Below are 25,385 nucleotides of genomic sequence, written 5' to 3' on the forward strand. Positions count from 1 at the left end.
GTTCCTCTGTCTTTGGGTTCGCGTTTTACGAGGAGTTTTCTGCAGCCTGAACAGTTGTTCTTCATGTCGTAACGGCAGGGGCTGGGCTCGGGGCTCTGAGGAATATAAGATCTGGTGACATGGTCAAGGCTAGCGCGTAGGATATCTGGGAATCATTTAGAGCGCTACTTCTTCCTGAGTTGAGCTGCGTGAGCGCAAGCGGCAGCGAGAACGAGAAGCTCAGCAGCGGATGAAAGTACGGCGGTAGCGAAGAGAGCGCGAAGAGGAAGGAGGAGGAGGGTCGAGTTAAGGCGAGAGCGCAGGTTGAGGCACGCACACGCAGGCCTCTCGGGTAACGAGCAGGTCCACTCCCTCGCCCGAGGTCTCACTTTATGGGCCGGAGTTGGACCTCCTCCGCCATCCCATGAGCGTCTGCTTACCTTCAGAGATAGCCTTACCCATTGCCGAGATACCCGGCACGTTTACGCACCGCCGGCTCCCTCCGTAAGCCTACCCCAGGCCTCCCACTGATGCCTACTCCACGCCCGTACTGTTCCCTACCCTATTCTCCGTCATTCCCGCTGCCCCGATCAGTTCCTCTCCTCCTGTAACTTCTGCGGGAAACCGGGAGACTTTCTTCACGTCCTCGTAACGTGTCTGACCATCCCACAGCTTTCATACCCAACCACGGCGGAATGATACAGGGAGGCTCTCCTGGCCAACTCCGTTGCTGCTGATCAGCGCCGGATAATTACCTACGCCCGGAACCAGATGGCCCTCCATGGGCTCTCCTTTGGCCCGTAAGGGCAGCCCCCTTAGGGTTGCCTCGTCCCATGTGACAGGGGAGGAGAGAGGGTGGGGTTTTCCCCTTATTCATTGTTTGTCAATAAACATTTTCCGTGGCCAAACGTTGCCGCCACCGTTTGGCATTGCAGTTTCCTTATGCTATCGAGTATCGTTCAAATACATCGACAAATGCGCTCAAGTTTCGCAGTACCGTTTATCGTAATCATTGAGCGATTTTTTACCTTTTACTGCACCTCTTTAACTTAAATCCGCCCTGCGTGCCTTGTGCGATAGCGCGTGCATTGCATCTTTTCATTACATTGTCTCGTTATTCCTGAACCTGCAACGTTGCATTTCGCAGCGCTCTTGGCGCGAAGGAACTCCTGAGAGCGACTCGCAACGGCATGGACAAGCAGCAGGCTCCCACGAGCAGCTCGGAAGAATGCGTGGAAGATTCGTAAGCGCCCAGGCTACTTATAGCCAATCTTTTCGTTGCTTTCGTGTTGTGTGTGGCGATGGAGGCGAAATTCTAGAGCCCCGTGCGCTGAGTGATGTCAGTACAAGGAAATGGCTATGTTGCCGGCAGCCGGCGGAATAGCCGAAGAGTATGCCGGCCGCGTCGTCTTATTGGCTCGCTGGTGTCACGAGACATGCGCAGCAAAGGTAAGAAGCACGAATACATTGCTACGTTCCATCGATTCTGCGACGGTGGATTTGTACGGCTTTTGGGGACGCAAAAGAAAGAAATTCAGAGCGCCCGTCGAAAGGAAATTTTTCGCTAAACCACCCTTAGCTGAGCTAAACTGCAACCATTCCTCAGGAAAGGCAAATGCGTACTGCCTGACTTCTTGGCGGATACCCCAACCGCACCGTGAGGGGAGGGATGAGAAGAAGGGGAACGAACAAAGGAGATGGTGCCTTCGTTAAGGGCTCCATGCACTTTTACGATCTGAAATGCGCGAGGCGAAAGCCTTTCCACGCAACTTTAGCTGCTACTGTTTATGCATCTGATGAGTAACTAGTCATGCCTGGTTAATGATTAACTATTAATGACTGGTTAGTGATTAGATAGTCATGACTAATTTCTTGATGACTAACTAGTCACAATTGATCAACTAGATATGGTTGGTTAACGACTAACTAGTCATGACTAATTATTCGATGACTGGTTATAGACTAGTTGTCATGACTTGGACTACTAACGACTAGCTATGACTTTCACTTCAATATGTAATGAACGGACGGACAGTCATGGCCGCGGATGTGAGCTGTTAAACGCTTTGGCCTTGAACGTAACAATGTATTCGTGCTCCTTACATTAGCTGCGCACGTCACGTGACGCTAGCGAGCCAATAAGACGACACGGCTGGCATCCTCATTTTCGGGTATTCTGCCGGCTGCTGGCAACATAGCCACTTCTTTAAGGATATTTATACCATGCGTATCAACTACTGGGCTGGACTGGCACAGAGACCGATTCGCTGGACAGGATGTCAATTTCTGATCGCTGATGACAGCCTGCGCAGGATCTTTACAGCGTTAAGGGAATTAATAAAAAGGCGATAGCCCGACGTTAATCCGGTTCAAATTAGAGAAATCGGCCGCCAGGGCAATAATTCGAAGTTTCCAAGAACGCTCAGAACGTGTAGATCAAGTTCCATCTGTAGAAATACGAGCTCAGATTCCTCCTCTGTGCACCTCTAATTTGTACCTATAGATTCGATCCGTTATATATGTGCCAGTATAGCGAACATTTGCATTAAGTTTAAGGGCCGCGCTTTTGGCGCAGAATGTTTCAAGCGATGTCAAATGACTTGGCACGCTCCTGAGGATAATATTAATAATTGAGATGCAGCTCAAAATATGTGCGGGATTGGCAACTACAACCTTTCCCACCCCCAAATTTTGCATTCCGAGGACCTTCAGACGGCCATTACGGCTGAACCGGTTGTCACAGGGGGTTCTGGATGGTGTCAAACGATTTGTCCTGTTGTGAAGCATATGTCTTAGAAATTTATTAGCTGATATTACAAGGAAATATCAAGGACATAAGGTAGGTGGCTTATATCGCAATAGTAATGAAAAATCCATGAGGTAGATGGCGTTGCTTGTCTCTTAGAAGGGAGGTTTCTTGAAAGGAAACATCCGTGGATGTTTGGATTTGGTCTTCTCCACCTTTGCTGATAACACCGACGTAAACACTTGAAGCTCCCGTAATTAACGCTTTTAAGTTGAACACTGAGGCAGTGTCGGTGGAAGATTTTTTCTTATTTCACTCCCATTTTACTCCGTTCCCTTACGGCGCGGTTGAGGAGTCCACAAAGAAGTGAGACAATAACTACGCCATTTAATTTTCATTTCCATTTGTAGGTCACTTTTGGAGGGGCGGTTTATTGACAAAATACATTGCTTGACTTATCTTCGAAGAAAAAAAATGGGAGGGGGGGGGGGGTGTACTTATTAGCTCTGTGTATTTCGTGGACTTCGCCAAAGAAAAATAGAATTTGTATAAATATCCCAAAAAAAAGTCCTCGCTGGAAGATGCGCCGCCCCCTGTCCCGCCCCCCCAAGTACGCCAGTGGGCTAATGGGGTCTTTCTAAACTAAATTTCTTGTTTGAGAGTCGAAAGGTGCGACTGCAGCTCTTTTGATCAAATCCCCCCTTCATGCCTTTGCGATAGCACATGCATTACATCTTTTGATTATTTTGTCTCCTTATTCCTCACCCTGGAACGTTACGATTCGCAGCGCACTTGGCACGACGGAACCCGTGAGCGCGACTCGCAGCGGCATGGACGAACAGCAGACTTGCACGAGCAGCTCGGAAGAATCCGTCGAAGAATCGTAAGCGCTCGGGCTACTTTTAGCCAGTGTTTTCGTTGCTTTCGTGTTGTGTGCACCGATGAAGGCGAAATTCAAGAGGCCAGTGTACTGTGCGATGTCAGTGCAGCGCCCGCATTTTGATGGAGGCAGAGTGCAAAAGTTTCACGTTCTGTGTACGATGTCACTGCATATCATTTACCGGCCCTTAGGTTGTCTGTGTTAATCCGGAGTCATACTCTACGGCACCTCCTTTTCTCTTCCCTCTTACACTACATACCTTCCCCGACGGCGTGGTTGAGCGGTCCATTGAGAGTGAGCCAGCTGCTGCACCTTTTCTTTCCTTTCTTTTCCTCACATTTTTTTTGTGTATTTACTGCTCCTGACACCACACCGAATCCATCCATGCACTGAAATCACGGTGACTGAAACCTTTGCAATCGTAGGAGGAGCATTGAAATTGGTTTTTGAGGAAAGCAAATGGCTCAGTAACTGTTTCAAATATCTCGGTGGGCACCGGAACCGCGCCCGTAAGGTAAAGGATAAAGGAGGGAGTGAAAGAAGAAATGAAGAAAGAGGTGCCGCAGTGGAGAGCTCCGGATTAACTTCGACCACCTGGGGTTCTTTAACGTGCACTGATATCGCATCCAAATGTTGCCGCCGCGATCGGGTTTGAACCCGGGTATTCCGGCTCAGTAGCCGAGCGTCCTAATGAATGAGCCACTGTGGCAGGTATGGGAGTATTGAATTCGTTGCATGGTTTCAAGCAGATCACACAGGTTGGTACATTCGTCTTTGAGGAAAGGAAATGGCGCAGGATCTGACTCACATATCTCGGTGGTCAATTTAACCATCAAACATTTTGCTCTTCAACATATGCAATAGAACATCGTTAGTTATTTCGCTTATATATTATCTTGGCGGGAAAGAAATTTCTAACGCATGCACTCCTGCATCCGGTGATGAATCGTCCTTCCCACTGTCCTCGTTGTCGAATCCTTAGCCCCCTTGCACGTGTGTGCTGCGATGAAACCACCGCGGCCTCCTGTTGCCTCTGCGTTTTGCCCTTGCCGTCGCCTGCCTCGAGGCCCACAGGCTCCACGTGGTTCGTTGGGAAGGGAAGCTGAGGAGAGGCCATTGCCAGTGGGAGGAAAGCGCGAGTAACTTGCTTCCAGGCTAATTCAAAAAACCTTCTCTGAAGCCCTAACTGCTCCGCCAATAGCTATGATCGCAACTGGACAAAGAAATGGCGCTAAAGTTTGTAATAGAGCGAGGTTTAACCACAAGAAGTTTCTGAAGAGACTACGGCACCTCTTTCTTTCTCTTTTCTTTCACTCCCAACTTCCTCTTTCCTTAGGCGCGGTTGAGGGGGTCATCGAGATATGTGAGACAGATATTCCGCCATTCCAAAACCAAATTTAAAAGAGCTATCTCTATCCCTTTTGTATTTCTGACCACAGCGGCCGTTGTTACCATCGCATATGGTTTTCGTGTTTCGTGAACTCCCCCAGTAACGTTATCTAGGGCGCTGTCGCCTGCTTTGTGGCGCCGGTCACAGGCACTTTTTCGTCGCATTCCTTCGTGTGTTAGTGATGTCGGTGCCGCGACAGCTACGGTGGTGTTTGGTTTTGGGCTCGCGACCTTGGAAACTGACACTGCGAATATTGCAGCGAGACTCGCAGAGATATGTCGGGTACCCCTAATTGCGCTCGCTTTTTCGGTAGCCACTGCTCATTTTCACGCCGTGGATCATAAACTATGATTTACTCACTGCTATGATTTGATTCGGCACATCGTGGGAACTGATAGTTCAAGTGTATGCTAAGTGAATTCTATTGCTGTTCCATATATCGCCACGGACTCTGAAGGCCATTGCGTGATAGCGGTTTGCCTTCACGGGTTTACGTGAACACTATACAATTTTTTTCAATAATCTGCGATGCTAAGGTACATAGTGCGCGCATTAAATTGTGTGCACTCACTGTGCACAAAATGATTCCTATGTATCGCATGAACAGTATGCACGGAATGATCGCACACGTATTGCTTGAATGATGCACGAACTGATGTACTTAAAATATGGGCTGCGCCGTTTGGGAGAAGCTTAACACCTCTGGTGAGCGGACAAATGTTATCTGTATTTTAGGGAATGGTGTAACATAGACGTCTAATGTATATTGAGATATATCCCTTTTAGACTTAAAATAACGGGAAGGCCATGGGCGTCAATAAAACTATGAAATATATTTTCTGTTCTCCGTACATTGGCTCAGCGCTGCGCTTACCACTGCTGACCACCAGCGCAACCACTTTTAACCTGCCAAAACAGCAACGAAATGGTGTGCGAAAACCTCTAGCGCGTGGCCGCGGCAGAGTAGGTGGACAGCGAAACATCGGCCCGCCTGCCCTAGCGGGCCCGATTTTAGACTTCTCCACGCGTAAAGTAGATGCCATCGGAGAAGGAAAAAAACTCAGGGTAGGCGGTTTCGTCACATTTTTTGGCGCCGCTCCCCAATGCTTCCACCGCTACTTGGCTGCCGTTTCAGCGCCCTTGCGTATGCGCACAAGACAATCTAGCAGACGACGCCGCTGCTCCTCGCGTTACTATTTGCTGCGCCGTCGGCCGAAAACTCCAAGTAGTCCTTGCGAAAGCGCTGACTTCCGGCACGCTTTTTGGCGTGCAGCTCGGATATCAAGGCCTCCTGAGCTTTCCTTCTTCCTCCATGGTATATGCCATGCGAACACCCCCCTCGCCCGCGTGTTTCGGTTATCCATTGTCATGGGGATTGATACGCCGTTATTCGTCCGCCAACAGCTATGAAGGTAACTGAAGGAAGAACTGGCGCCAGCGTCTGTAATTCGCGGCCGCTGGATTGCATAGGAAATGTCACCACCCCTGCCCTCACTATCCGAGCTGTACGCCAAAAATATGCCGGAAGTCACGTGTTTTCACAAGGACTACTGGGAGTTTTTTGCCGACGCCGCAGCAATAGTCACGTTGGCCGCAGTGGCGCAGTCTGTTGCATTATCTCCTGCGCATGCGCCTGCGCGCGGAGACGACGCCAACAAACCAGAGGGAGCACTCACGTCTAACTTCAAATAATGTGACCTAACGGCCTCTCCTAATTGTTTTCCTTCCTTCATGCCATGCTCTGAGCAATGACATTTAAAGAGCTTTAGCTCTTACGTTTGTCAAGGACGCGTCTGTCTGCACCGAAGGTCAAATTGACCGAAACAGTATCTATGTGCACACACTGTCACATAATAACAGTGGGCGAGTAGCGCCTTAACTCATACCTATACTTTCTATCCGTTATATATGTGCCAGTATAGCGACCATCGAAAAGAGACCCCCCCCGTGGTATTACGATTTGCATGAAATTGCATCTGCCATCGAAACCTGAATCACCTGATGTGCGGGTAGTGGGAATAAAAGGGCAGGGAGAGGACAGGGAGAGGGGAAGAAGTGGGGGACCACAGAAGAAAGGATAGGGGAAGGGTGGCGTTATGCACTTCACAACTTTTCATTTCTGCCCCATCATTCCTTCTCCTGAAGAGTTACAATTCCTAGCGGACTTGGTACGAAGGAACCTATGAGGCCGACTAGCAACCGCATGGGCGAACAGCAGGCTTCCACGAGCAGCTCGGAAGTATCCGTCGAAGAATCGTATGCGCTCGGGCTACTTTTGGCCAGTGTTTTCGTTGCTTTAGTGTTGTCTGGGCCATTGCCTCTGATTCTGTGACGCTCCTGATATTTTAAAAATAATCACTCACAGCACACAGCAGCGTGTTAAGACATCAGCAGAGTCGAGTCTGTACCCGTTTCGTAAAACTCCTTATACAGCATGCGCTTTTGCGTGGAAAGCCGCGGTCGAAAAAAAAAGAAACACCTCAAACCGAATATTGACGGCCTCGGACTTATCTTCGTACAGCGATTACAATTGTCCTGCTGCTGACCCGAAAGACGCGGGCTTGATTCAGCCACGGCGGTCAAATTTCGATGGAGGCGAAATTTTAGAAGTCCTTGTACTGTGCGTTATCAGTGCACGTTAACCCCAGGGGGGCCGAAATCTCCGAAGCCCTTCACTGCGGCGGCTCTCATAGCCTGAGTCGCTTTCGGACGTTAACCCCTCATAAACCAAACCGAACTTTGTATGTTCGGGAGGACAAGATTTCTAATTGAGATGAAGCCCAAATTTTGTGTGGGATTCGCAAAGACGACCTTCTCCGCCTCCAAACCGCACACTCCCAGGACCTTCAGAGGGCCATTACGGCCGAATCGTTTGTCGCAGGGGGTTCCGAATGGCGTCAAACAATTCATCGGGTTGTGGTTCACGCGTTAATTAAGTTCATTAACTGTTATAACGAGAAAATATACCGTATATTCGGCCGCGGCGGTTGAATTTCTTTGGAGGAGAAATTCGAGGCCCGTGTACTGTGCGATGTCAGTGCACATTAAAGAACCCCAGGTGGTCGAAATTTCCGGAGCCCTCCACTACGGCGTCTCTCATAGCCTTTGTCGCTTTGGGACGTTAAACCCCATAAACCAACCAACCTATACCGTATATTACGAATTTAGCTGTAAATCGCAATAGTATAGTGCAAAACATGTGGTAGATGGCGCACCTTTGTGACTTAGAAGGGTTATTTCTGGAAAGGAAACATACCTGGGTGTTTGGATTTCGTCTTCTCCACGTTTGCTAAGCATATCGATGAAAACTCCTGAAGCTCCCGTAGCTGCCGCTCTGAAATCGAGCACTGAGGCAGTGATGGCGGAGAATTTTATTTATGCTTCCACACGTGCACTTATGCATTGCGGAGAATCCACTTTGGCTGCTGACTGCCTTTCCCTTTCTGCTCTTCGCATCCCCTACCTCCAGGCACTTTGGCTCCGCGTGCTTCTACAAAAACATCGCCATATTTTCATGGCTCCCCACGTGCACGTATGCATTGCGGAGAACCCACCTTGGCGGCTGACTGCCTCACCTCTCCTGCTCCTCTCTTCCCCTCGGCGCCTAGGCCTTCAGGCTGCGCGTGCAGCGATAAAAGCAGCGACGTCATCTATGCTTGCCCACTTACACTTTTGCATGAATTCCGGAGAACTTACCTTGGCAGCTGACTTCCTCTGCGCTTGTGCCCATGCTGGACCCGCTTGCTCGCTAGCGCGACTTTTATCAGTGACTATACTTACCGCACGATCATAGTTTGCCGAGTTACAGACGCATTTACCTGGAAGCCGTATTGTGGAATGTATAGAAATGTATCCATATTAATGCAACTTTAAGGAACATAGCGCAGTATTTTGGCGGCTATTATCTTGGAACCAACAGTTTCCTTGTACTGCATTTTTTTTTTACTGAAGAATCTACTCAAAAAACAGCTCAGAACGACACATGTGCATTAAGATGCTAGGTGCCACCAGCCAGGATGGTGTCACTTTTTTCCTCCCCATGTGCTTTACTTTAAGTAAACCTGAGAGGAGATATAGCACTCGTTCTCTCGTTGTCCTTGACACTATGTGGCCTTCCACTCCTTTATTGGGTGAAACTATTACTTGTGCTGCGTCGTCCATGTTATAAGAATTTGTACTTGATTGCAGCCCCGACGAAGCAGTCAAAATCTGGTGCCTGAGTGACTTTCAGATCGGCCGGCCACTGGGGAAGGGCTGGTTCGGCAAGGTCTACCTTGCCGGAGAAAAAATGACGCACTATCTCGTTGCTGCTCTCAAGGTGGGTAGACAGTGCGCATTGAGATCATTTAATGTAGAGTTTGTGTCACAGCACTGCATTTGTTGAGCGAGAATTGTTTTTTTACAGCACGTCACTGCTGCCGTATCACCTACATTTTGCTGTCCGACAGCATTGTTCATGTGCTGTCAGCCGCGGCTCCATTTCATCCTTTATATACCGGGTGATGCGCATAAGGTGTTCTGTAATTAAAAAAAAGACTTTTTCGAGTTAGCAGACATAAAACTCTCAGTGGTGCAGCGCACCAGAATACACCTAAGGCGCTTTAACTACTAGACTGCTTGACTAGTACTGAATATATAACTTTTTAACTATTACGTTTAGTCTCCTTACTTCCAGGGGTGTAGCTTCGCCTTAAGTAATATCCATATCAGTATTTAGAACTTTGAAAACGAAGTTGTCCTCTGCGCTGTGGCCTAACACTAGCAGCTTAATACAGCAAGGCGTGGTTTTTTTTTAAACACACACCTAATGGTGCACCAATGAGCCAAATAGGGAGACTGTTCCACCCGCTTGTCTTTGCACGCAAATGCTTATACATGGCGCAGTTTAAACACGAACGTTTTTTTAGCCACCGTTGCGGCACACGTGTGAGGTCGCAGCTATCACATCATCGAAGCTTCGCCTTGTCCGATAAAGAAATCTTAGTCGCACAGGGAGAGATCTGTTATCTGTCTGTATAAAGCGCACCGAACTCAGCGCTTATCCTAACCTAGTCAACAACAACAAAAAAAAAACGGCCGAACGATGCCAGAAGTACGATATTCTGCTGTTTTGTCGTAACGACAGATTTTTCTTTTGTTTTGTAGCTTTTTTCAATACTACGGTATTTATTTTTTATAGTACTTCTATTCAGTCTGTGGTTCTGCAGTACTTCACTGCCGTAACGATACAAAATTCTGTCGTTGCTGCAAAACATTTTGTTGTTACAGGAAGATCATGAGCAGGAACATTGCAGAAAATCTCTGTGACGACAGATAATTTTATATTGTATTTCTAGATTGGGATTGTTGCTTTTCTTCGTATTTCTTTTTCGTTGCGCTCTTGGCCAGGTATCAAACTGTAATAACGTGCCGAACTGTACGTCGTGTCTGAAATCTGATTTTCCGCAACTGTCCAGAATTGCGGCTCCGCCATTCTGAAGCGATTTATATAGAACGGGAACACTGTGATTGTGTGCATACTGCATTCATGCACCGAGGCCCAGGGCTCATCAAAATTTAACAAAGCTAAGCACCTATTCCGATAGCTAATTATTATATATGTAGTTATTAGAATAATTACAATTATTGTTTTTATGTTTATAAGAATAAAAATAGTACAAATAAAACAGAAACACAAAAGTAAACCTAAATATGACAACAATAAAAAATAACTGAATAAAACAAAAATCACAAAATTAATACAAATTAACGACATCATAAAAATAGCGCAGTATGTCCTAACTCGAAATGTACTCCGCAAACGCGTGATGTCACCTATGACGTCATCTCACCGACCGCCACTCCGACTCCACCCTGGCAGCTGCTGGAGCATGAGCGTGACCTCACCTATGACGTCATCACCACAGTAACAGGCGCATCAACAGAGGCGGAAGTGGCTTTCGCCTCATCGCACTTTAGTAAGAGCAAAGTGCCCCCCAGAACTTTTATCGCTGGCTGTCGTATGTGCAGCCTTACAATGAATTTACAAACAATATGGGCCAACCATATGAAAATCTTACAATCAGCTTAAGCTGTCAAAGTGTGGTCACGTATGGCATCCGGAGGCAATCAAGTATAGTATCGGCAGGCGGTCGACAAGGAAGGCTGGCAGAACTGCTTGAAACTTGAACGCTGTTTATTGTGGGATCTTGTTTCCGCAAATGAGTAAAACTCAGCGACAGCCATATCATCAAGTGTACCAGCTGGTCCACGAAGAGCAGGATCACCGTCGCCCTCACACAGCGTTCAGTTTAAAGGTGACGAGGAAGTTTATAGATAAGGCGCGAAACGACACTACGACAACCTCCAACATCGTACAAGCCATTGCGAACGGCTACAATATTTCCATAAATAACTGGTCGCCTATTGTGTCACAGAGTGATATGACCACGTGCCGTTGCGTTCGAGCATTCACAAACATTACAAATTTTCACGAAAATACAGCAGCACCTTAAGCCTGTAGACGCAAAGGTTCTGTGCACCTTGCCAGTTTTCAATTTCATGGAGTTTGTTTATGTACGCAAAAAAAGAGTGTTTAGAGCTATTAAAAGATATCTTGGCACAAAGCAACAGCACGCTCAATAAATTTCAAGAATTTCGGTTGGCAGTGTTATTACAGCCCTCGAGCACTGCTCCCTTTGCTTGTGAATACATAAACATTTTTTAAGGCGAATGCCTTCAATGGCTCATTGTTGCCCGTCCGTCCGCGAAAACTGTCACATTATAGCTATCAATCATCCTGATGACGTCATCAGTGGTGTAATGCGCCATAACCAAACATCACTAAAATCATCGTAAAATAAAATTAACAGAATGAGGTAACAAAAATTAAAGTAAGAAGAATAACATAAAAGTGATAATAAATAAACGTGCAAATAAAGTGACTTAGAAATAAATCTTAGAAATTATTATTTTATTACATTAAGAACTCGCGGTTCGATCCCGACCGCGGCGGTCGAAATTCGATTGAGGCGAAATTCTAGAGGCCCGTGTATTGTGCGATGTCAGTGTACGTTAAAGAACACCAGGTGGTCGAAATTTCCGAAGCCCTTCACTACGACGTCTCTCATAGCCCGAGTCGCTTTGGGACGTACGCCATTAACCAAACCAAACCAAACAGTCCGAACAGCTCACCATCTAAGTTGTGAGGTTTCTGGCATTCTTTTTGCTACTATGGTGTTCTCGCCTCTTCTGTTAAAAAGGCCTTCAGATAAGGTGTTTAGCAAGACACGTCCTAATCACACACAGAAATGATGTGTAAGCGTTGTGCATGACACGGCAGCAGTGGCCTAGCGGTTTGGGCATCCGCCCCGTAAGGGGGAGGTGCGGAATCCAGTCCCTAGTGCCGCCAGGTATAACCGTCAGTTTCCAGTTGGTGCAAGCTACCCCTTCCCTGGTGTCCGACTTCTCTGGGATGAAATTCTTGGAAAATGGGTCTCTGACCCCACCTTGAACAGATGAAAATACCGTTTGCCTTGGTGCTTTTTGGCCAAAGCTTCCCTTAAAGGCTGCCAACAAACTCATCGTCAACGTCGTGCGTGCAGGTCCTGTTCAAGTCTGAGCTGCAGCGCTGCAATATGGAGCGTCAGTTGCAAAGGGAAATCGAGATCCAGTCCCACCTAAGGTGAGCTTGCTTGCTTTGCAATCGGCATTGTCAGGAGTCCACCCTGTAGCACAGTGCTTTGTGCTACATTCTTGTTTGAAGATTATCCCGCTCTTTGTGTTTGTTGTTTTTTTTGTGTGTAGATTTAGTTATGGCCTGAGCGTGCTCATTAACTGCAGTTCTTTATTTATCTTTGAAGTTTTTTAATGCGAGAGCTTTATATGACTCTGTCACGTAAGCAAGAAGTTACCGCAATTTATGTCCGCACGATTGCGTCGTCCTTTGACGATGAATGTGTGAAAGTGTGATTGTGACACATTGTGTGTGATAAGATGTTCCCGTGGAAAAATTTGCATGATGAAGTGTAATTAGTTTAATAATTAAGCGAGAAAAAACTCAAAAAATACACTTAGACGTTAAAACAGCCGCGGACGTCGATATAGTATGTGGACGTTTTTCTTTCGCATCGCTCCAATGCAGGTCGCCGCAGTGATATCAAAGTTTTTTTTCTTCTGCAATTATATCACTTGTCTGCTGCGCCAGGCAGCTACGAAGCTGGAGGATATTCTCCTGACAGTGTCTTCTGAGCCTCTTTTTTTCCCTCATTGGAAGTGCACACGTGCCACTATCACGTCTGATTGCAGCCAGCCAGGAAGTGAAAAATTGATAACTGCGCACAAGTAAAGTCAACACGCTCTAAAGCGAAAGGCGTTTCACAGCCCAGGTTACGCACACGGCTTCTTTTGACAACGCTTGATTTAGTTTGTTGGCGTTCTAAGTACTAATTCTGCAGTTGTATTGGTTTTTCAACGTCCTTATGAAAGAACAATTGATGCGTTCTGGACGTAGCATGGTGGCTGGTAGAAGATACCACGCTGTGATTTTGTACGGGGGCTCTTTCTCGGTTTTTTTGTTATTGTCGATGTGGCAATGTAAAAAGTCTGACCTAATATATGGAATTTTGAAGGAGACAGGCCCCACCAGCAATTTTAAAATAAGCTTTGCAGCGGGACATCATTATAATAAGAAGAGTACCAGAAGCCATGCTTATGTAAATTTCACACAAAAATTCCATGGCGTGATGTATCCGTAATGAAGTGCATTTGTGTGCAGAAAGTATAGCAGTTTTGATGAAAAAGTTGATTCGAGAAATCAATGCCGTCATTCTCGTCAACTTCCGTTTCGTTTCTTATTTTTATATTTTGTATTCTCAAGCAAAGCAGTCACGGTGACGCACTGCCGCGCTTAACCTTGGTTAAGCTAACCACGGTTTTCGCAAAGCATGCTGCTGCTGTTCACACGGCAGAGTTAGACTAATTGTTAACGTCGGTTAAGGTCTCCACTCTGAAGGAAAAAAGCGGTTGCATAACTGAGCTTAAGCGTGCCCTTGTGACAAGGATATTATTAGGCGGGCAAAATAAGTGCATTGGCATTCTTTTCTCCTTTTTTTTTTGCTTGAAAGTAAAGGATATGCATCCATTAAACAACCTTGAAATTCATGAAGGCCTTTTCACTCAGTAATGGTTTTTAAGCGTCCATCTGTTCTGTCGTTTTCTATGTATGCTCTGTTATGAGCGCTGATTTAGTTAATATTTAACTCGCACGCACTTCAACATTACTCGAAATTGTCGAACAGTTTGATAATAGTTTAAAACGCAACTTCAAGCAGGCACCTGCTGATTTGAAGGAGACACTCTACTTGACAAACGTGCGTCCCATCTTAGAATATTGTTGTGCGACTTGGGATCCTCCAACAAAAACACTTATCAGCGAACTCGAACGAATTCAAAAACGAGCAGAAAGGTTTGTGTCCGCAAACTATGAATTGACCAAAAGCTCTTCTCAGCTTTGCAAAAATTTGGGCTGGCCTTTACTGCAAGACAGGCGCAAATACCTAAGTCGGCTATTTCACAATATTTTTATAGGCTCAACAGGTTTGTCTAAAGATTCATTCATGAAAGCTCCCAGCTACATATCCTCCCGTTTAGATCATTCTTTAAAGGTTCAAGAATACCAGTGCCGTATAAATGTCTTTAAAAACTCATTTTTCCCAGAACAGTGCATGACTGGAATAAATTGCCGGAAGAAGTTGTCTTAGCCCCGCAGTCTTCTTTTGAAAATGCTCTGTGCGACTTTTGTTGAATTAAATTTTTTTTTCGTCTTTCTTGCTTTCATGATCCTTTAGTTATAACTTTACTTAGTATTGGAATGCGTTGTATTTTTATTTTTATTGTTTGTTTGTTTCGTACGCAGTGTCATCTGCATGACAATGTATGCTTTGCAACTGTATCCCCCCTGCAAAAATGCCCTGAACGGGCGCTGCAGGTACCTGAATAAATAAATAAATAGTATAAAATGTGGTTGCTCAAACTTATGTTCAAAATAATTTCCTTTTCTTCCCTTCCCTAGTGTTGCCTTTATCTTTCAGTGCGCTCTAACACAGCGTTTGGTTTGCGAGTGACCACCGGTGCCAGACTGGTTCACATGCCCAACGGCCACTTTGGGCCTTCCCTCGCAGGCACTCAAACATCCTATGCCTCTACACCTGGTTTCATGACAGCACCCGTGTCTACCTCATCCTTGGGTATGCACCTCAGGGGGCGGTGTACCCCCGTCTTCTTGACGCAGGGCGATTCACCGACCAGCAAGCAGCCACGGTGAGTGCTCTGTCCTTTTATCACTCGTGTGTCACCCCCGTCATGTGTCACTGCCGTCACCACAGCTCTCAGTGATGGCACAGCCCCTTCTCTGATGATGTTGTGGAGACGAATCGTGGGCACCAGTCATCGTCAGGTCTCTACAAATATATTCGGCTGGACGCGCTCAGCCAGGCTGGGATGGAACAGCGCTGCGCCGGCCTTGCAGTTAAGCAGCCATGAAAATCCAGTCTGCGCGTTCTTGGCAGGCGTACTGGGACAGTCGTCGTCTTCGGCTGCCGGACCACGATGGCACGCTACAGGGCTAAAATGTCACAATGTCACAGGGCTACAATGTCACAAAAGCCCTGTGCCTCTGGGCACAAGCCAGTAGTCTGATCTTCAGGGCTCGTTACTGATGGCGGGTTGTTCTTCTCTATAACGTTGAAGAACAGGTCAACGAAGGGGTATTGCACAATGTGGTTGTTTGGGAGCCACAATGTTAACGCTTATAAAAGGTTTAAAGGCAGAGCAGGGCGGGCACGTAATAGGCAGAATTAAATGATGAGCCTGAGAAGGAAGGCTGACCACATTTACCTTCCCATTTCTGCAGCTAATTCGTACATCCCCTATGTTTTGGTGTTGAGCTGACCTTCGGAGAAAGTACTGGGTATAGGGGTGTACGCTTGGAATTTTCTCACGCCCGGACAGAATTCCAATCGACAAAAATATTTCTACTATTCGCTGCCAAAGTCAATATCCTTACAAAACAAATAACCATGCGCAACAACGAACAGCTAGCGGCGCTGCTCCGAAACAGCGCTACAGTTTCAGCTGCAGCTGTCAAGGGACGCAAGGCTGATCTCCAAAAGGAGGACGCAGCACGAAGTCCGTGTAATAACTCTATGATCATCATGTTATACGTAAAAAAAAACTGCTGCCTCTGTGGCGGTCATGTTATCGTTTCAAGAAGGTTTCTGTTCTACTGATAAACAAAGCGATTAAATTATCGCCGCATCTCAATCGAGGAGTGGGGTGAAAGCTGTATGAGCCACGGCCACCCAGATCGGGCATCAAGCCACGGTCTGCTAAAACTGCCTCATCCCTGCCGCGTTGTCCAGACTTGTTGGTCAAGTATGAGCAGTAGGATACAGCTGTTTTATACGTTCCTACTTAGGGCTATCGGCAAATAAAACAGCTGTCTTACCGGTGCGCTCCTATGGGGCAGAAACTTGCAGGCTAACGAAGATGGTTCAGCGTAAGTTCAGGAGGACAACGTAATGAGGTATGGAAAGAAAAATGACAGGTGTAACGCTGAGAGATGGGTAGCGGGCAGAGTGGTTGAGGGAACAAACGTGACTTAATGACTTGCTAGCCGAAATCAAGAGGAATAAATGAGCTTGGGCAGGGCATGCAATGCGAAAGCAAGACAACCGCTCGTCCCTATAGGTAGCGGAGAGAATCCCCAGAGAACGCAAGAGTAGCAGGGGGCGGAAGAAAGTTAGGTGGGTTGGTGAGATTAAGAAGTGGGCGAGGATAAGGTGTATGCAGCAGGCAAATGACAGGATTAATTGGAGAGACATGGGGGAGGCCTGTGTATTGCAGTTGGTGCAGTCAGATTGGTGGTGATGATAGTGATGACTATGAGCAATATGAATGTCGCCAGATAAATGGACCGGATCGCTGCACTCAAGCCTCAATACCGCGCTGTCCGATCTCGGCAGCATGATGTGGGGCACGGGGGAGGGGGGGGTGGGTGACCTTTAGTTTTGTGTAACAAAAAAAAATAGCCAGTTTAGACCAAACAGTTCGTATTTACGGCTCTCATTCCTTACAATGATGCAGTGAAATTTCCTGCATTTTCCCTATGTTATTTCTTTTTCGTTAATCATTTCCATTTCAATAGAGATTAGTGAAGGCCAAAGAGCTCTAATTTTCCACGTGCTACTCGTTACGATTGTATTTCAGGCAGGAATTACCTTTCTGAAGAGATGGGCGCCATCACCATCTAAAAGTTACGTGATAAAAGAAAAAGCTCAGAATCCAATATGGAGCTTTGTTCATTGATAATGCACTTCATAATAGACGCTCGAAGGAAGCAAGCATGTATATGACTAGAATAAACTGCTACTTAGTAGTAACTTACAGAACTCATTAGAGTATCGATCTACATGAATGCCATATTTACTCCCTGACTGGTCGACCCCTTGCCTAATGTCGATCCCTTGTGCGATTGGTCGATTTAGTTCCTTTTCTTACAAAGCGCGCACACCTTCCCCCATACAGTACACCTACCAGCTGTGCCAGGCCCTGAAGTTCTGCCACAGCCGCAAGGTGATCCACCGGGACATCAAGCCAGAGAACTTGCTCCTTGGCTTCAACGGCGAGATAAAGATCGCCGACTTCGGCTGGTCCGTGCACGCGCCCTCTTCAAGGTGGGCACACTGGCTAGTTTTCACTTGGCATGCTCGATTGTCAGCAGATACTGTACTGGTTGACACTACTCTCATGTTTTTTTTCGTTATATGTGCCTAGTATGCTCTGTACAGGGTGTACCGTATTGATCTGTCCGGTTTGTAAATCATCCTGCACAAACTACTGGACTATTTCGGCTCAAGCACAAACCACGAGGTAGCTTATGATAGTCTCCGTTTTCCGATAAATAATTTAAGATCGGAGCGTACCTGGAATGATTAGAATCGGCGAACAACTGCGGTCGTCTGCGTAGAGGATTTCCGTGAGGGCGAACGAAATAGCCGATTTGAGAGGCTGCATCATCTGGGGTAATGTCAGGCCTGCCCCAGATTCAAGCAGGGTCACTGGTTTTCTCGAAGTTCGCCTGATGGCGCAGCCTCGCAAATTGGCTACTCCGGTCGACTGGAAGAAAATGCTCTACGCAGGCAACTGCAGTTCTTCGTCGACTTCTGTCAAAACATAAGTTCCGGGGCTATATTATTTATTGAAAAACGCAGACCATCACAAGCTGCCCTGTGGTCTATGCCTGGGGCCAAGTAAGCCTGTAGTTTGAGCAGGAGAAATTTTAAATCCCGGACTTATAAATACGGAATACCCTGTATACAGTTCCTTTGGTCAAATGTTTTAGGGGAATCCCCCAAGGTGGAGTAAATTTGTAATAAGGGAGTAGATACTCATTGGCATGCACCCAAGCGCAGCCATACGGCTACAAAGGAAAGCTATACAGCTTTCTCAGAAACTTCGTAGTTAAAGAAAAATTCGTCCTGGTCCGGGGTTCGAGCCCGGGACCACCGCTTCACCGGAGCAGTCGCTCTACCAACTGAGCTAACCGGGACAGCAAGCTTGTGGTAGGGCGAGAGCGAATTGATCAATAACTCGAAGTGGGAACAGTGTTGGTCAAATGTTTTAGGGGAATCCCCCAAGGTGGAGTAAATTTGTAATAAGGGAGTAGATACTCATTGGCATCCACCCAAGCGCAGCCATACGGCTACAAAGGAAAGCTATACAGCTTTCTCAGAAACTTCGTAGTTAAAGAAAAATTCGTCCTGGTCCGGGGTTCGAACCCGGGACCACCGCTTCACCGGAGCAGTCGCTCTACCAACTGAGCTAACCGGAACAGCAAGCTTGTGGTAGGGCGAGAGCGAATTGATCAATAACTCGAAGTGGGAACAGTGTTGGTCAAATGTTTTAGGGGAATCCCCCAAGGTGGAGTAAATTTGTAATAAGGGAGTAGATATTGGCATCCACCCAAGCGCAGCCATACGGCTACAAAGGAAAGCTATACAGCTTTCTCAGAAACTTCGTAGTTAAAGAAAAATTCGTCCTGGTCCGGGGTTCGAACCCGGGACCACCGCTTCACCGGAGCAGTCGCTCTACCAACTGAGCTAACCGGGACAGCAAGCTTGTGGTAGGGCGAGAGCGAATTGATCAATAACTCGAAGTGGGAACAGTGTTGGTCAAATGTTTTAGGGGAATCCCCCAAGGTGGAGTAAATTTGTAATAAGGGAGTAGATATTCATTGGCATCCACCCAAGCGCAGCCATACGGCTACAAAGGAAATCTATACAGCTTTCTCAGAAACTTCGTAGTTAAAGAAAAATTCGTCCTGGTCCGGGGTTCGAACCCGGGACACCGCTTCACCGGAGCAGTCGCTCTACCAACTGAGCTAACCGGGACAGCAAGCTTGTGGTAGGGCGAGAGCGAATTGATCAATAACTCGAAGTGGGAACAGTGTTGGTCAAATGTTTTAGGGGAATCCCCCAAGGTGGAGTAAATTTGTAATAAGGGAGTAGATACTCATTGGTAAGGGAGTAATATCTACTCCCTTATTACAAATTTACTCCACTTTGGGGGATTCCCCTAAAACATTTGACCAACACTGTTCCCACTTCGAGTTATTGATCAATTCGCTCTCGCCCTACCACAAGCTTGCTGTCCCGGTTAGCTCAGTTGGTAGAGCGACTGCTCCGGTGAAGCGGTGGTCCCGGGTTCGAACCCCGGACCAGGACGAATTTTTCTTTAACTACGAAGTTTCTGAGAAAGCTGTATAGCTTTCCTTTGTAGCCGTATGGCTGCGCTTGGGTGGATGCCAATGAGTATCTACTCCCTTATTACAAATTTACTCCACCTTGGGGGATTCCCCTAAAACATTTGACCAACACTGTTCCCACTTCGAGTTATTGATCAATTCGCTCTCGCCCTACCACAAGCTTGCTGTCCCGGTTAGCTCAGTTGGTAGAGCGACTGCTCCGGTGAAGCGGTGGTCCCGGGTGCGAACCCCGGACCAGGACGAATTTTTTTTTAACTACGAAGTTTCTGGGAAAGCTGTATAGCTTTCCTTTGTAGCCGTATGGCTGCGCTTGGGTGGATGCCAATGAGTATCTACTCCCTTATTACAAATTTACTCCACCTTGGGGGATTCCCCTAAAACATTTGACCAACACTGTTCCCACTTCGAGTTATTGATCAATTCGCTCTCGCCCTACCACAAGCTTGCTGTCCCGGTTAGCTCAGTTGGTAGAGCGACTGCTCCGGTGAAGCGGTGGTCCCGGGTTCGAACCCCGGACCAGGACGAATTTTTCTTTAACTACGAAGTTTCTGAGAAAGCTGTATAGCTTTCCTTTGTAGCCGTATGGCTGCGCTTGGGTGGATGCCAATGAGTATCTACTCCCTTATTACAAATTTACTCCACCTTGGGGGATTCCCCTAAAACATTTGACCAACACTGTTCCCACTTCGAGTTATTGATCAATTCGCTCTCGCCCTACCACAAGCTTGCTGTCCCGGTTAGCTCAGTTGGTAGAGCGACTGCTCCGGTGAAGCGGTGGTCCCGGGTTCGAACCCCGGACCAGGACGAATTTTTCTTTAACTACGAAGTTTCTGAGAAAGCTGTATAGCTTTCCTTTGTAGCCGTATGGCTGCGCTTGGGTGGATGCCAATGAGTATCTACTCCCTTAATACAGTTCCTTTGTATGAACAAAGTACCAAAGGAGACGTTTAGGGCAAAAATCGAAAGCTATACTGTTTGCTTCAAAAAACAAACCAGTAAGCTTGGTTTGTGGACTGCGCTTCGGCAGTTCTCCACTCGATACAGTGGAAGAGCTCAAACATTTAGGGCTGGCATCCCAACCTTATCAGTTGGGATGCACATATTAAGTAACTGGTCAAAAAGCTCTCTTCCACTGTTTGCTTACCACAAAGATATTGAGACATTTTTCTAACCAACATTAATTATGCTTCAAGTAAAATCTTTCACTCTCTCTTTCGGTCCCACAATAACTATCGCACATTAATTTGGGCCATGATTAATAAAAAAAAAATAACAGTATTACATAGGCTCGAAAAAGAAACTGTCCGCTGCATTGCTAATGTTCCATACTGCCAGCACACTCTCGAGCAGTTTGCTCAATTCAAGATAGGTAGTGCCGCCGCAGTGGCTCAGTGTTTATGGCGCTCGGCTGCTGTCACCTAAGACGCGGGTTCGATCTCGGGAGCGGCGGTCGAATTTCAATGGAGGCAAGATTCTAGCGGACCGTGTACAGTGCGATGTCAGTGCACGTTCTAGGGGGCCGAAATTTCCATTGCCCTTCAGTACGGCGTCCCTCAGAGCCGGAGTCTATTTTTGACTTTAAACCCCCATAAACCTCAAACCAAGATAGTTAGTATAGAGCAAATATACAATTACTGTCTTCCATAACTGCTTGGACGAGAAATTCTAGAGGCCCGTGTACTGTGCGATGTCAGTGCACGTTAAAGAACCCCAGGTGGTCGAAATTTCCGGAGCCCTTCATTACGGCGTCTCTCATAGCCTGAGTCGCATTGGGACGTTAAACCCTATAAAACCAAACCAAACCTAACTGCTGCACTTTTCGAGGGTATGTTAGCAAGAATTCTTAAAAAAATTGTGTAGTCTTAGATTGCAAACTCACGTACATCGAACCTGGTCATCTAAATAATTGTTTGTGCCACGGCCGAGCAAAAATCATCCTCTGACACAACATACTATGCACGATTTCTTACAAATAAGCTCAAAAGACGTTTTTTTTTTTCATTGACATAACTCGCAGAGCCTTGCAAGGCATATTTGTTATTTGACAGTTTTCTTAGTACTTTGCATCTATTTTGTCGCATAAATTATGTTAATGAATATGCAAAGTGTTTGTCTTTCCACCTGGATCGTCATGTACGACGCTATACAAACAGAATGCCGCTGCTTTGCAGACCACGTTGATTGTTAAGTCCTTCATTCAGTGGTTATGGCGCTCGACTGCTGACCCAAAAGACGCGGGTTCGATCCCGGCCGCGGCGGCTAGAATTTCTTTGGAGGAGAAATTCTAGAGGCCCGTGTATTGTGCGATGTCAGTGCACGTTAAAGAACCCCAGGTGGTCGAAATTTCCGGAGCCCTTCACTACGGCGTCTCTCATAGCCTTAGTCGCTTTCGGGCGTTAAACCCCATAAACCAACCAACCAACCTAATTATGTTGATAAGCGGAGCGCATGTATCATATTGTAATTTTATTCTCGCAGTTGAACCTTTGTACTGTTCATGTAAAGTCACTGCTGCCAAAATGGCTCCCCAGCCTAGTCAAGCTGTGGTCACAGCTTTTTTGTCAGGGAAGCCATCAACATTGCACTGTCCTGAAGATTGAACCCGATTTGATTTGAAACCATTGAAAGTTTGATGAACACAGGGTTCGGCAAATGAAAATTGTACTGTTATAGCAGTTGAGCTGACAAGGGTAAGGAAAAATGGGGCTCGTTATGACTAGCCTGACGGAAAACAGTCACTCAAACCAAGAAGCATAGGGGATGTTTTTTTAACCTTTGGTATTCGTCAAGTTGAGATTAAAATCATATATTTTAAAGATAATTGATTAAAAAGCAAACGAAAAAACTACATACCGCCAGTGGGATCCGAAACAAGGAACTTTGAATTTCGCGTCCGGTGCTCTACCGACTAAGCGCAGGCGACGCCTGTCTAATCATCTGCTTTCGGGGTATTTATTTTAGGCGTAACCCGACCTTGAGAGTGTTCACCAGCGCCACCCTCGTCCATAGCGGCGGGCGCAGTACGTCATGCATCACCGCGAGGGTCACGTAGGAAGGTGATCGAACGGTGAGGGTAGAAGCTTGCGAGAACCCTCTTATGCTACGTATGGTATCAAGACTGCCAAAATCGAGGTCTTCGTTAGCTATAGAGCAGGCAAGGGAAGGTAAAGAGGGCTCCTTACGACATAAATGACGGAAGCCGATAGTCACTGAAACCAAGGAGCATATGCGATGTTTTCATCACTGAAGTGTCATCATAAATTAACTGCTTCTACTTAGTGCAGCTGCGCTCTTCGGTTAGCCTCACTGCAGCAATTTCATTCCTTATACAAAGCAGCTAACGCGTCACGACTCACGATGCGGAAACAAGAAACCAAAAGTGGCTTGAAGAACTACCTGCGAGCGATGGTCAGTGACTGCAAAAAACAGCAAAACCGCTGTTTGTTGTTAACTGTTTGTTGATAGCTGGTAGGCACATGACTAGTAATAGCGAGCGATAGATTGCCTCTTAGTGCAAGCTGCAAATATACCGGGTGTTTCAGCGAACACTTTCAAAAATTCCCATAAGTACAATTTTCTTGGTAAAGATATGGCTTTTGCAGCATAGTATTACTAATGTTGGCGGACACCAGAAAACCGGTAAATCATATTAGGTAGTAAACTCGTTCACTAATTTTTTAATAATTAACTTTTTAACTATTACAGTTAGGCGCCTAGTTGCAATTAGATATTTTTGTAGCCGGTCGTTAGTAATAGCCATATTAGTTTTTAGAATTTCGAAAACGCAATTACCTCACCACTGTGGCTCGACAAAGTCTGGCTGTTTCGTGCGAAAAATAGATGCGCTATCGAAAGCATGCAGGCGAAGCATCCCCTCCAGTGCACGTAACTAGTCGAAAAAGCCAAATTTTGTCGAGCCACAGCATCCAGGATAATCGCATTTTCGAAATTCTAAAAACTGAAATGGCTATTACTACCGACCGGCTACAAATATCTCATTGCAACTAGGCGCCTAACTGTAATAGTTAAAAAGGTAATTATTAAAAATTAGTGAATCAGTTTACTACCTACTATGATTTACCGGTTTTCTGGTGTCCGCCAATATTGGTAATACTATGCTGCAAAAGCCATACCTTTACCAAGAAAATTCTACCTATGAGAATTTTTGAAAGTGTTCGCTGAAACATCCGGTATGTACGCATGTTGAATCTTGCATTGTTGCCTGCAGGCGACATACAATGTGCGGAACTGGGGAGTACCTGCCGCCGGAAATGGTGATGCGCCTCGCATACGACGAGAAGGTGGACCACTGGTGTCTGGGCATCCTCATCTACGAGATGGTGGTGGGCAGCACACCCTTTGCGTCGGACTCATTTGTCAAGACCCGTGAGCTCATAACGGCGGCCAAGCTAGAGTTCCCGCACCATGTCGGTGCCGATGCTCGCGACATCATCGGAAAGGTTAGAAGCACGCATTGCGCGAAATAGTGTACGCCCAGTGGCTACATGTTGCATCCGTGTCTGTCAGTGAAGCATACGTGCTGAGTTTGTTGTGCTTTTCTGCGCTGCGGATATACACTGCTGACTCAGCAGAGTTGTGTTCTCTTCCTATTTGTGCCGCACCTTTCGTCTAGCAATGCTGGCATATTGCACTGAAAGAGACCTGTGCCTATACGGTTTTCTTCTTCAGAAGTAGCGAATGTGGCAATAGGTTCTGTTAGTCGAAAAAGCGCTTACTTTATAGAAATATATTCAGTTTTTGATGGATGCAGTTGATCAACTGAGAGGTATGTAGGTTAAGGTATGATAGGGTAGGTGGGAGTGTATGGTACGGTAGGGTTGGTAAGGCACGTAGGTTAACAGGTTATGGTGCCGTAGTGTAGGCAGTTTAATGAGGGTAAGTAGAATAGTTAAGGGGACGTTATGGTAGATAATATACGTAAGGGTATTAAGGCTAAGGTACGATGCGTAGGGGTTCGTAAGGGAAAGCAGGTGTGTTAGTTAGGGAGATGGACATGCTGTTTAGTTTTAAATATGCGGACGACTGAAACATATATTATTTTCGCAGCTGGTCCGGATACGTGCCGTAGACCGCATTTCCTTGGATGAAGTGCTGGCCCACCCGTGGATCACGAAGAACGCCGACACCACAGTGGTGTCCACGACTTTCTGAAAAGATCCCCGCTGGCATCGCTCATTGCGTTCACTGGGCACGCTCATTTTGTCGTGCACATTTGACGAGGCATCTCAAATTCCTTCTATCGGTTTAGGTGTTTGTTTCGTATTTTTTTTGCGCATTCATAATGTCAGTACATGTAGTACAGCATTTATAGGGCATTCATTGGGTAAATTTTTACTTAGTTTCGTACGGCACGTTTTTAGAATACTAGTTATTTTTATTCACAAAGTTACGAGCATTCATTTGGATCGTTTACTGGTGAAGCTTGGAGGCATTGTGTTCTGAGAACGCTAGTTATTTTTTAATTTCTATGCTTCAACTAGTTTATCTGATCACATCCCGCGAACAAAAAATTGAACTAGATATCCTTAAAGGGACGCAGGAGGAATTTATGTTGTATCGATAGAGT

The 25,385-nt window shown here is 46.4% G+C and overlaps 1 protein-coding gene across 1 annotated transcript; it reads left to right on the forward strand.

Moving 5' to 3' along the window:
• Positions 1-1,169: 1,169 nt before the first annotated feature.
• Positions 1,170-24,970, forward strand: LOC149356319 (aurora kinase C-like). Its single transcript, XM_089576307.1, has 8 exons — positions 1,170-1,222; positions 3,513-3,608; positions 9,184-9,313; positions 12,579-12,658; positions 15,156-15,294; positions 17,560-17,708; positions 24,027-24,258; positions 24,866-24,970. Exons 1-8 carry the CDS (start codon positions 1,170-1,172, stop codon positions 24,968-24,970), a joined length of 984 nt encoding a protein of 327 aa, XP_089432433.1.
• The last annotated feature ends 415 nt before the right edge of the window (positions 24,971-25,385 follow it).

Source organism: Amblyomma mixtum, chromosome 3 (assembly GCF_055824585.1).
Source record: "Amblyomma mixtum isolate Tamu chromosome 3, ASM5582458v1, whole genome shotgun sequence".
Lineage (NCBI taxonomy): Eukaryota > Metazoa > Arthropoda > Arachnida > Ixodida > Ixodidae > Amblyomma > Amblyomma mixtum.

Coding starts and splice junctions, on each gene's coding strand:
- LOC149356319 (XM_089576307.1), top strand. CDS start 1,170: ATGGACAAGCAGCAGGCTCCCACGAGCAGCTCGGAAGAATGCGTGGAA. Junction 1,223..3,512: donor GAAGAATGCGTGGAAGATTC/GTAAGCGCCCAG, acceptor TACGATTCGCAG/CGCACTTGGCACGACGGAAC. Junction 12,659..15,155: donor GAGATCCAGTCCCACCTAAG/GTGAGCTTGCTT, acceptor CTTCCCTCGCAG/GCACTCAAACATCCTATGCC.